General features: G+C 44.2%; 1 protein-coding gene across 2 annotated transcripts; it reads left to right on the forward strand.

Annotated features, from left to right (window-relative positions):
* Positions 1 to 264: 264 nt before the first annotated feature.
* kpna5 (karyopherin alpha 5 (importin alpha 6)) lies at positions 265 to 10,796 on the forward strand. Of its 2 annotated transcripts, none has more exons than XM_071468887.1 (14): positions 265 to 415; positions 1,685 to 1,818; positions 3,214 to 3,315; positions 3,480 to 3,579; positions 4,311 to 4,405; positions 4,733 to 4,864; positions 5,539 to 5,627; positions 5,716 to 5,815; positions 5,907 to 6,070; positions 7,140 to 7,218; positions 7,316 to 7,441; positions 7,531 to 7,658; positions 7,866 to 8,044; positions 9,070 to 10,796. In XM_071468887.1, exons 2-14 carry the CDS (start codon positions 1,690 to 1,692, stop codon positions 9,255 to 9,257), a joined length of 1,611 nt encoding a protein of 536 aa, XP_071324988.1. In that variant the 5' UTR covers positions 265 to 415; positions 1,685 to 1,689; the 3' UTR covers positions 9,258 to 10,796. The 2 variants fall into 2 exon arrangements, with proteins under 2 accessions (XP_071324988.1, XP_071324989.1); XM_071468888.1 differs by having other exon boundaries at positions 7,140 to 7,213; positions 7,311 to 7,441.
* The last annotated feature ends 1,322 nt before the right edge of the window (positions 10,797 to 12,118 follow it).

A 12,118-nucleotide genomic window follows, 5' to 3' on the forward strand; every position in this document is an offset into this window, starting at 1 on the left:
CAGTTTGTCAGTCTGGATCTGGGAGTCCCACAGGATCTTAGCTCTGTCATTCTAAGTTCTTCAGTAAAGGCCTGTGAATTTGAGTGGCTTTATATGATCAGTTACTGGGGTAGAAAGAATTTGCGCTGTAAGATTGTTCGAGATGAACCAAAAATCTATTCTAGACTGATTTATTACACCCTGCATTAGCATTTTTAAATTTGCATTGTCATTAATTTCTAGTTTTCAATCCTGGTTGAGATCCACGCTGTCCGGTCTACCCCGAGCTGACCTCACACAGCTGGCGGAAGTGACGCAGAGTGTTGTTGATGCGAGGGGCTTGCTGGGAGAGTTTTAGCAGGACGCCATTTTGCACCTGGAAACGGAGGGAGAGCAACAGAGATAACAGCGATTAAACAGCCACACACTGTCCCAGGTACGTTAGCTCTTCAGTGGGGAAGAGAGTCGGTGTGACCGCGCTGTGCAGTGGAAGCTGTCAGTGCAGCTAATTACATCCGAGATATGTGACACAGCGCGGCGTTAGCTGAGGAGTTAGCCGTGAAGCTAGTTCAGGGACTGGCCATGGAACAGCCCACAGCCGTGTTGTTGTGCTGCCTGGAGAGGTGTAGTAGAGTTCACTGGACACAGTGCTGCTGGGTGTCCGGGCTCCGCTGGGTGCCTTTAGGTCGGGAGCGGGCCGGGTCCAGGTCAGCCGTCACTGTTAGCATGTGCAGCTAGCTGGTTATGGGAGGGAGTTGGGCTTGACCTCCTTTCCTGTGCTGGTGTAACACGGCCTAGCAGAGGTGTGGCTGTCACCGTGAACGACCCTGATCTCTCCTCAGGTGAGAGGACGAACCACCTTCAGCGTCAGCACACCTGAACGTGTGGGGTCTGCATCTGCACCACCCGCAGTCCTGAGGGACATATACTCAGAGTCCTCGGTCCCTGTGTAATGAGACCACAGCCACTTGATTAATGTTAAATTATCTAAGAAGTGAAATCCACATCAGTCTGGGTGTAGATTCAGACATTGCACCGTCTCAGCTTGGCTCTAAACGATATAATTGTTGGTACAGACAGTATTGTATATAAACATTACATCTCCATGTTCATAATTTATCAAAAGCCAGATTCTCATTCTTCATGTCTTTATTCTCCACAGTAGCTGTAAGTGGTTTCAGAGCTGTTTGGTCTCTATACCTGCCTGTCATTAATGGGGGGGCCACAAGGAACTGTATTGGGCCCAGTCCTCTCCGTGCTCAATGATATGGTTTTGTTCATATTCACTATTAATAAGTTGTTGTCATTAAGTTTTTGTTGTATTTTGTGGAGATGGAAAGTAGCTAGTTAGTAAATCTGGAACAAACTGCCTCTTATTTTGTTTCAGATGAATATTTTTTTACCTGGTTCCTGACGAATAAATGTAATAATACTTAACTAATAATAACCAAAGCCAACTATAATTGTCCAATATCTCCCTGTGGAGTCTCTTTTCTTTTCTCTTTATAATTCTCTGTAATATTATTTATAACTGTAGCAGTAAACAGAGTTTTTTCTATTTACTGTCTGTTTAAATCCAGGTTAAATTAATGAACTTTTTGCCGTTTAGAACAAACTGCTGTCACAGGGTCATAGATCCTCCACATGTATTAATGAGTGAGTGCACCTTAATCATGACTGCCTCTCCTTCACCCTGACTCCTCAGACACAATGGCGAGTCCAGGGAAAGACAGCTACAGGATGAAGAGCTATAAGAACAAAGCGCTGAATCCTCAGGAGATGCGTCGAAGAAGAGAAGAGGAAGGAATCCAGCTACGCAAACAGAAAAGAGAGGAGCAGGTAAACTCTCTCTCACCTCCGTCTCCATGCATACACTACAGAGTGGAAGGTCCTGGGAGCACAGACTCCCAGTGAACCTGCTATTTAGGTTCTTGTTAATACATCAGGTCAAAGTGCAGATGGGCTGGCTGAGGTGGAGTTGAGATCAGAGGGTGTGGTGATGAATAAGTAAACTCTCATTAGGAGTAGGAGGTTTCATTAATAACCACACTGGTTCCTGACTCAACGTTTATTTTATCCTTTACACTGAGCTAGTGCTTAGCAGCTAACAGTTAGCCCTGATGCTAGCTGGTTAGCCTGACAGCATCGTTGCATAAACCAGACACTGATGAGTCATGATATGCACCACAGTCATCATCCACGTGACTTGTAGCCTACGGCTCACTCGGCTATGTTTTTAGCATCTGACACCACAGTGCACTTCACCTTTTTGTTTGTTCTGCAGAGTTTGTTATTGTGGGTTTTTTAATCAGTTGTGTTAGTGTGATTATAAGTCTCTTTACTGAGCCCCTCTCTCTCTCTGTGTGCCTGTCATGTGTGCAATTGCTCCGGGACTGGACTCACTGACCATAATAACAAAACATAAAACAATAAAACATATTTAAGAACAGAAACTTTTCTTGGTTTAAGGCCTTAAGTAAGTTCTAGTTATATAGAACCTTTCTAGAACAGGTTCCACAAAGTACTAAACAGAAAAAGAGGCAAAGTCAGCAGAGACACAGTGTGAAAATAATATGGTTCATTTTAACAGTTATTATCTATTAACACTGAACCAGAACATTAAAGATGGAGACAAATCATAATGAAATAGTTTATGTGACTGCATCAATCAACAGAGTTTCAATTAGAATTCTGCTGCATCTCACATCATTAATGTTTGCATCATATCTTAAAATGTGACACAGCAGAGTTTATGTTGTTGAATTTCAAGAACTGATCATGAATAAAACACAGTGTGATTGAGCTGCCTAGGTATAATTAAATCAAGGTAAACACAGCGGACGACCCTGCCTGATGTCACTGCGCTGTGCAGTCTCTCGCCCAATCAGAGGCTGAAGATTTATAAAGGTCCGGCTGCCTTCAGGTGTTGCAGGGATTTAATGGACTGAAGAAACTGTTCATACAGTATGAAGCAGTTGAGCACCTTTCACAGGTTCTCTCAAAACATCAACAGTGGGAAATTTCAGGTTTGGGTCATTTGGGTCCAGAAAACTTTAGAGAGTAAACGTGTGTGTTATTATAGTAATAATGATTATTAAACAGTATATCGGACAGGTTATTGCTGTCTCAGTTACAGTTAAACCTCTGTGAACTGTGTGTGTGTGTGTGTGTCACCATCAGTTCATCTAGCCAATTAACAGCAGGTTAATCATGTGACCTTGACTCTGCCCACAGCTGTTCAAGAGGAGAAATGTGTGTGTACCTTCTAGTGATGAATCCATGCTGGAGTGTCCAATCCAGGATCCAGACATCAGCTCCACAGTACCGGTCGCAGGTGTAAGTAGTTTCCTGTGTTTATCTGGCCTGGTTTCTAAGGCTGAGGCACCTGTACCTGCCTGTTACCTGTGTGAGGTCACGTGTTTCTGTAACTATACTTTGCTACAAACTGATCTGAGCACGAGAAGAAATTTGAATATTGATCTTATGTTGATCTTTGTCAGGATGGAGTGATAACTCCAGATATGATTCAGATGATCTTCTCTGAAGACCCAGACCAGCAACTCATCGCTACACAGAAATTCAGGAAATTACTCTCCAAAGGTTTGTATTGCATCCTGGGAATTGTAATATTTCTATAAATGATTTGATCTGAAGTTCAAATAATATTCTGTCAGAGCTTCATTCAAGTGTCTCATACATGTGAACAGACTGGTTGACAAATGACCTTTAAAAGTGCAGCTGCTTAAATTTAAAGCCGGAACACACTGTGCGCATGGCGTAAGTATGGCGGCTGCAGAATGCTTTGGTCTTCATTTTGGAGCATGTGTTAATGGGTTAGAACAGACACTCTGCTGTGTCACATGATCTAGAGATTCAGCGTCTCGTCTATTTTTCACACATGGTACCAGCAGCTCCCAGCAAACACAGACTGCTGATGTCATTTGACATCACACCAGCAATATCACATCAAACTTCCACTATAGTCTCAGTGTCCAGACTGAATCTGAATCTGACACAGACATGAAGAATATAAATGTATTTTAACTGTTTCAGCAGCTGCAGGTGGAGACAGATGAGTTTAGAGACAAAATAAATCAGATTCATTTATAATGAAGAGAAACCAACATTAGAGAAGCCTGTAAACTGTGTGTAGAGAGACAGAGCTGCAGACACACAGGCAGTGTGAACACACGTGCACACAAAGATGAACTGGCTTCATGCACATTAGTCGATCAGAACCACTGTCTTGTTTTAAATGTCTGTCAGCTTCTGTTCAGGAAGAGAAGAGTTCTGATGTGTTCTCACGTCGTCTGATGTGGTCCTGTGCACAGAGCCCAACCCGCCCATAGACGAGGTCATCTCCACTCCTGGTGTTGTGAATCGTTTTGTGGAGTTTCTGAAGAGGAGTGAAAACTGCACACTGCAGGTGAGAGCTGCACAACATCACACACAGCCTGTGTGATTAACAAGACGTATCAGACGTGTTCAGTGTTTGATGTGACAGTGGAAACATTGAGGTTTTCTAATAAATGTGTCACTGAACACACATGTCGTGTTCATCAAGTGATGTGAGATGTGTCCAGAGTTTCTGTTTCTCAGAGACGTGGAACATCTCTAATGTTCAGAGTGATGACTGTTTAATCTGTCACTGCAGCAGGACACAGGTTCTTATGATCTGTGTTTGTGTCTAATCATGAAGTAAATGATTGTGGACTGACTGACGTGATGTGTGTGTTGTGTGTGTTCCCACCAGTTCGAGGCAGCCTGGGCTCTCACCAACATTGCCTCTGGTACCTTCCTCCACACTAAGGTGGTGATTGAAACAGGAGCTGTTCCAATTTTCATTGAGCTGCTGAACTCTGAGTACGAGGACGTCCAGGAGCAGGTGAGAGGCTAAGACATGACACAGGACTAATGTGAGCTACATCTTTGTTTCCTTGGCAACACAATGATTAATAAGGAAGTGGATTTGTTTTCATGTCAAACCATGTTCTAAATCATGATCAGTGTGATGAAGATGAATTATAATTTATTGATTAGTTGTTGAACTTGCTGATTTGTGAAACACAGAGATGAATGTATTAGCTCTGAACTGAATCACACATCCTGCTTTAATAGTGACTGTGTTTGTGGTATTGAAAACAAGCTGTTGAATTTCTTCTCCTCTGACGATCTGGAGCTGTGTTCAATATCACTTCCTGATTCGTCCTGGGGGGACGGAAACAGAACCTGAGACATTGGATACAGAATGAAGAAGTGATGTAATGAAGAGTCGCACTGATACCAAAACATAGAATTATAAAAAAGTCAGTGTCCGAATAAGGAAACTTCTGAGGTGAAGAGCAGCTGCAGAATTGTATGATTGTGTGATTGTGTATCTGCAGTGTGTAGGTTTAGTTGTCTTCAGGTCAGCATTTCTGAGAGGCAGTGAATCACATGATCTTCTAACCAACAGCTGACTGATGACATCCACACTGAGGCGGTGACACACTGTGGCATTGTGAGTCTGTTGGACTGTGCTGACTAACTGTGTGTTGTTGTGTGTGTGTTGTGTTCCAGGCGGTGTGGGCTCTGGGGAACATAGCAGGAGATAATGCAGAGTGCAGAGACTACGTACTGAACTGTGGCATCCTGCCGTCTCTGCAGCAGTGAGTCTCCTCCTCTGTCTCTGCATGTGTCAAACATCATGTTACAAACATTACAACAGCTGCATCCTGTGTGTTGTGTTGTGTCCAGGCTGCTCGCTAAATCCAACCGTCTCACAACAACCCGCAACGCAGTGTGGGCTCTGTCCAACCTGTGCCGAGGGAAGAACCCGCCTCCGGATTTTGCCAAGGTGAGTCCACCTGTCAGGAACTGGAATCCTGGTTTGTGTTGTTGATCCAGCTCTGGTGTTAAACCGTCCCCCTGTCTCTGGTGTGTGTCAGGTGTCGCCTTGCCTCAGCGTGCTGTCCAGGCTTCTGTTCAGCAGCGATCCAGATGTGTTGGCCGACGCTTGCTGGGCCCTGTCCTACCTGTCTGACGGCCCCAATGAAAAGATCCAGACGGTCATTGACTCGGGCGTCTGCCGCAGGCTGGTGGAGCTGCTCATGTAAGAACCTGACAGACCCACATTACAGAGACATTCCTTCGAGAACAGGCCAAGTCCATGTACAGGACTATACCTGACCAGGTGCCCCTGAGGACACGGTGTGAGGTCCAACCCCTGTCATGGAGCTTCAGGGAAACAAGGACTCACATGAAACAGTGTTTGTCAGGGCAGCAGCTCATTTCAACCTATCAGCACACGATCCACATCAGGATCCACATCTGTCTGTCTGTTGTCTTTACCTCTCAGCTGTTGAGACCATTGTTTGCAGTCTATTAGACCCTGTCCAGGCCTGTCATTAACATACAGTCTGACATCAGCAGGTGTCACTCTGCTGTAAAGTCTCAGTGTCCTGATGGTCCTCTCTCCTCCTCCACCTTCTCCTCCTCCCTGTGACTCGGCTTCTCACCTGAGTAATAAACACAGTCCACAATCAGAGTGACATCACTTCCTCTTAACAGTCCAGAGGGTGATGCACCGCTGAATTCATCAGTGTGAGTCTCCTCACAATACGCAGCCTCGCACAGGTAAAGAACCTTCTGTGCAGGTTGAGCAGGTCATTGACGGACTAAGGTGGATGTCAGCCGGCTGTTGACCTCTGGCTGTTGACCTCCAGGTGTTGACCTCCTCCAGGAGAGACCTCCTGTGTTAACTGTAGTGCAGACTGTTTGACAAAATGTTTGACCTGACCAATGTAGACAGGTTTACCTGTGACAACTGTAGGAGGCTGAGGCTGCTGCCCTCACACACTCTGTTTTACACCAGTCCTTGTTTCCAGGAATCTCTACAGGTGAGTACATTGGGCACAGTGGGCACATTAACAGGAAATGTACAGGTGGAACCGTACTGGAACGTTCCTTTAGTGTGATCTGATCAGAAACAGTGTTGTTGTGGCCACAGTGCGATGGTCTTGTAGTGGGTGTCAGATGATTTGTTTTGTTGTTGTCATTAGAATCACCTGAGCAGAGTCACTGGATTCATGCAGATGTTGATGACAGAAATAATTTCAGTTTGTCAGTGTGAAGAAGAACCAACTCTGACCTCAGCACTGACACTGTGTGTGTTCCTGCAGGCACAGTGACTATAAGGTGGTCTCTCCTGCTTTACGTGCGGTGGGCAACATAGTGACAGGAGATGACATCCAGACTCAGGTAGAGACACTGACTCCCTCTTCTCCTCCTCTCAGTCAAGGACAGAGCGTTAGATAACGTATTAACGAGGCCCTCCGGTGTCTGTCTGTCACCTCAGGTAATCTTGAACTGCTCGGCTCTGCCATGTTTACTTCACCTCCTCAGCAGCCCCAAGGAGTCCATCAAGAAGGAGGCTTGCTGGACTGTGTCCAACATCACAGCAGGAAACAGAGCTCAGATCCAGGTAACAGCCATCTCACCTGGCTTCAGTGTCTCCTGTCTGCAGCTGTTCTGCAGCTGTTCTGCAGCTGACAACATGTTGTGTCTCGTCAGAATGTTATTGATGCCAACATCTTCCCGGTCCTGATCGAGATCCTCCAGAAGGCAGAGTTCCGTACGAGGAAGGAGGCGGCGTGGGCCATCACTAACGCTACCTCTGGGGGCACACCTGCACAGATCAGGTTTGTTTACCTTCACTCTCATTGGGGAACACTGAGATGTTCTCTCAGGAACATCAACACGGATCTTTTTTCCTCCCATACTTTCACTGAATGATTTTCAGACAAATCCAGATGTGATCAGTTGATCAAGGCTTTAAATTGCATGTTGGTAACGATTTAAATTAATAATACTAGACCATGACTGGAGCTCCTGTGTTTGCTGAGCAGGTACCTGGTGTCTCTGAACACCATCAAACCCATGTGTGACCTGCTGACGGTGATGGACTCTAAGATCGTGCAGGTGTCTCTGAACGGTCTGGAGAACATCCTCAGACTCGGAGAACAGGAAGCCAAACAGAACGGAACCGGAATCAACCCCTACTGTGCTCTGATCGAGGAGGCCTACGGTACAACACTGACACACACAACACTGACCACATCCACATGAGGCATGGGATGATATGAAAATGTCATGTCACGATTATCCAGGCCAGAATAATTGTGATTCACAATATTATTGCTCTGATTATGATAATATGCTTTAAACTCTTAAAATGCTGTTAAAATCCTGATGCTGTGTTTTGTTGGTTGTATGTTTTGTTATGTTTTTTTTTTTTTTTCACTGAGCCCATTCTAATGAATTCTGTTGCTCAGAACATTGAAAATTATGTGGTATTGTTAACTGACTGGATTGAAAAATGTTTGCCTTAAGTCCTGAATATCTGTGGTGAAAATCCAGCAGTGAGGAAAGATCAAACTAGAAGAACAAAGTCAAACAAATCAGCTACTTAGCTGCAGTTAACATCACCTAGATAACATTAGATTAATTCACTGGTGAACAAAACATTGTTATTTGGACAAATGTCAGCGATAGTATAACATTAAGTAACTGTAACTGACAGTAACATTAGCCCATTCTACCTGTAGTTCGATGAACAGAGCTGGATCTTGGAGATGAGGGTTCAAATTGGAGGTGTTGTACCGGGGGCGGACACCTTTCTCCAGCAGATTCTGGCATTTTATGTCCCTCTTGCTCTTCTTTGTTGTGGAATCCAAAGTATTTCCACACAGCTGACTTAACTTTTTTTGTGTGGGGGTCAATGGACAAGCTGAGCCTTCAGCCATGGTGACAGGAGCATTTAGATGGAAAGATGTGCCCTCCCTTTGTGGCAATGAGTTTAAAACTAAAACAGAAGAAGAGATGATTTTAAAACTAAAACAGAGATGAAGAGATGAGTTTAAAACTGAAACAGTAGAAGAAGAGATGAGTTTAAAACTGAAACAGTAGAAGAAGAGATGAGTTTAAAACTGAAACAGTAGAAGAAGAGAGCACCAATCAAACCAGCATGCTACACATATGGAACACACACATTTATTTTGGCAGGTTATATTCATTATTGATTTTTCATTATTACCCCCCCCCCCCCCAAAGGCCTGGACAAGATCGAGTTCCTGCAGAGCCACGAGAACCAGGAGATCTACCAGAAGGCCTTCGACCTGATCGAACACTACTTTGGCGTCGAGGAGGAGGACGCCAGCCTGGCTCCACAGGTGGACCAGAGTCAAGGCCAGTTTGTCTTCCAGCAGCAGGAGGGACCCATGGAGGGTTTCCAGCTTTAACCCCACCTCACCCCCACAGCCCCTTCTTCTCGGTCACTGAGCCCGGGCCTGGGTCTGCTGGCCTGCGAACTCTCCTGGGACCTCACGTCGTCTCTGCTGGACCAGCTCCACCAGCTTCTCCCTGCACCTCCACCTCTAATATGCCTTCACAACAACACACACTCTGGAGAGACACAGAGGTCTGTGAACACAGAGATGGACAGTGAGAGCTGATTGGACTGTGGGAGTGAGTCCTGAACGAGGCTCAGCTGACTGGTTCCCCTCTGATGAGACGTCTACGCCATGAAAAGCTGATTGATGTTAAAGAAGAGTTCAGTGCTCAGAGTGACGCTCCTTTGACTTCCTGTGATGATGATGATGAAGATCACCATATTTATGTTACAATTAGAAACAAATCAGCATCCATATCCCTTTCTGAATGTGAAACTACCTCTGAGAGAGAGACAGAGAGACAGAGAGACAGAGAGAGAGAGAGAGAGAGAGAGAGAGACCGACCCTAGCTGAACAGGTGAAGCATCAGACTGATTGTTTTTCATTTAGACTAAAATCTAATCTTGATTAATTGATCCAGAGGCTGATCTGTAACAATGGATGTAAATACAGTTCTCCTGTATGTGCTGCTGTTGCCACACTGTTCTGTTCTCTGGGTTCTCTGGGTTCTCTGGGTTCTCTCTGCTCCTGTTACAGGACGAGATGAGCCCCTGGAGACTGGAGGTCTTGATCTGTTTGTCCTCTCAGAGCTGTGGAGGAGCTGCTCCTCTCTCCTCCACCCTCAGCTCTGACTGAATCAGTGAGGGGGGGGTCTGTCTAGATGAGATCTGTGCTCTGATTTCAGGCTACATGATTAATGTTAAATTATTTTCTCTGCCTGCATCACTCCCTCATGTGGTGGCTCAGTGGACTGGAGGCTTTTGTATGTTATATATGCCTGTGAGAAGGTGTAGCAGAGTGTTTCAGAGGCTGCAGGAAGGTGTGATATGAAATTATGTTTCCTGTTGTGCAGTTGTCCTGTTTCCATCACGCTGAGGACGTTTGTCTCCTCTCGACCTTTACTCTCTGATTTTGATTTCCCATGTTCTCCTGTTGTGGTTGAAGTCTTAAGATGGAAACACACTGTGTTTTGGTTTTGTTCCTGCTTTTGACTCCATCCCTCAACTGTGATTGGACAGTCTTTTGTTACATGCCCCTTTGAGTACAGCGACGTCAGCTGGTGGAGAACTGAACATGAAAGAATCTAATATTTATGTGAAATGGAAAATATTTGTAATGCAGAAATGACATCAAGCACATTGAATTGTGTATAGTTTTCTAATATTTCTGGTTTGTATGATTGTATATCATTTTTTAGGTTTTGGTAGTGTTTTTGTTTTCTCCTGTTTGGGAGCTGATTGCTGTGTTGTTGTGGCTCTCAGTAGAAGTGTGTTGTGGTTCCTGAGGTCTGATGGTGACCTGGCTCCTCAGTGTGGGGACACACACTTCCATTGTGTAACAAGAATTAATAAACTGATATGTTGGCTACAAAGCTAACACACAGCCTCACTGTTTGTTCTCCTGTCAGATATTTACTCAGGTACATTTATTCTACAGCTGCTCTTACCTGGTGTTTTCACATCCATTTTTTGGCAGACCCTAAACTATTAAAGACTGGACAGTTAAAACCTTATAAACCAATGGAAATAGCTCAGTTTAATAAAAAAAATGATACATCTCCAAGATTTGAATTAAAACACCAGAGCTTCCCCATCTCCTTATTTGTCTTTGCTGTCCATCCAATTATTAGTTAATCATACCCAAACTAGTGATTTAGAAGGTTTAAAGGGTTAAAGGTACATCAGTCAGAGTAGAGATAGAGAAGTCATTGTCAACTCTTAAAGGACTCCTCTCAAATTCCTCCTGATGTAATCCAGTTCTCTAATACTTCAGGTTTTCATTTAAATGTGAGTAAGTGAATTCATGGCTGTCAAGATCTGTGAGTTACCTTTTATCTGTTAAGGAGAGTCACCTACCTGGGAACAATCATAACAAAAAGTCAGATGCAAGTTGAACTTTATTTCTCATCGTGTTTTCTGATCTGTGGTTTGAGATTTGTTCCACTGTAACTATAATATTGATATTATTGTCTCTCTCAAGCTTCCTGCCTGTCAGCCTGGCTCTTCTTTATAAGCACAATTTCTTTCCAAATAGATATTTGATATGGAACAACAGGGAGTGTGTTACATAGAGAAATCATTTTATTGGTGAGTCAACTTTTCAATGAGTAGGGTAAGATTTTTAGTGACTAGTTAAGATACCAGATCATATCCCTGTGAGCCTCTATTTTCTATTGTTTTTGAAGTCAGTCCAAAAGGTGTCATCATTGTCTATAAGGTTATACCTGTCCACCGTCTGTTCTGACACCTTCACTTGATCCAGGTCACACACCAAGAGGAAAATGATGTTTTATTCACCTGCTTCCTGCTGAAGTAAAAACACCAGAAATATTTGCAGCTCATTCCAAACTTACTGTGTCTCTGTCTCTTATGTAACTGTGATTTAACATAGATTTGGCATTTTTTCAGTTATCATCAGAAATAATCAGTTATCGTCAGTTATCATCAGAAATCATCGGTTGTCATCAAAAATCACCAGAAATCAGATGATGAAGCAGAGACTGAGGAAAAGGGGACAGAGGGGAGAAGAGGAAAAGAAGATGAGTTCACGGAGGTCAGAAGAACGTGGGACAGATGAGACACTGGACTCAACATAAACGGGCAGATGTGACTGTGGGCCAGAGGAAACAGTGCAGCGTGTTACACTTCACTGTTAGAAATATGAGGCGTCTTTGGCCCGAGTCTGGCCCATAGACTGACAGGTGGAAGAGT

This window comes from Trachinotus anak, unplaced genomic scaffold, assembly GCF_046630095.1.
Source record: "Trachinotus anak isolate AG129_WGS33_773 ecotype Australia unplaced genomic scaffold, CSIRO_AGI_Tana_v1 ptg000032l, whole genome shotgun sequence".
NCBI classification, from domain to species: domain Eukaryota; kingdom Metazoa; phylum Chordata; class Actinopteri; order Carangiformes; family Carangidae; genus Trachinotus; species Trachinotus anak.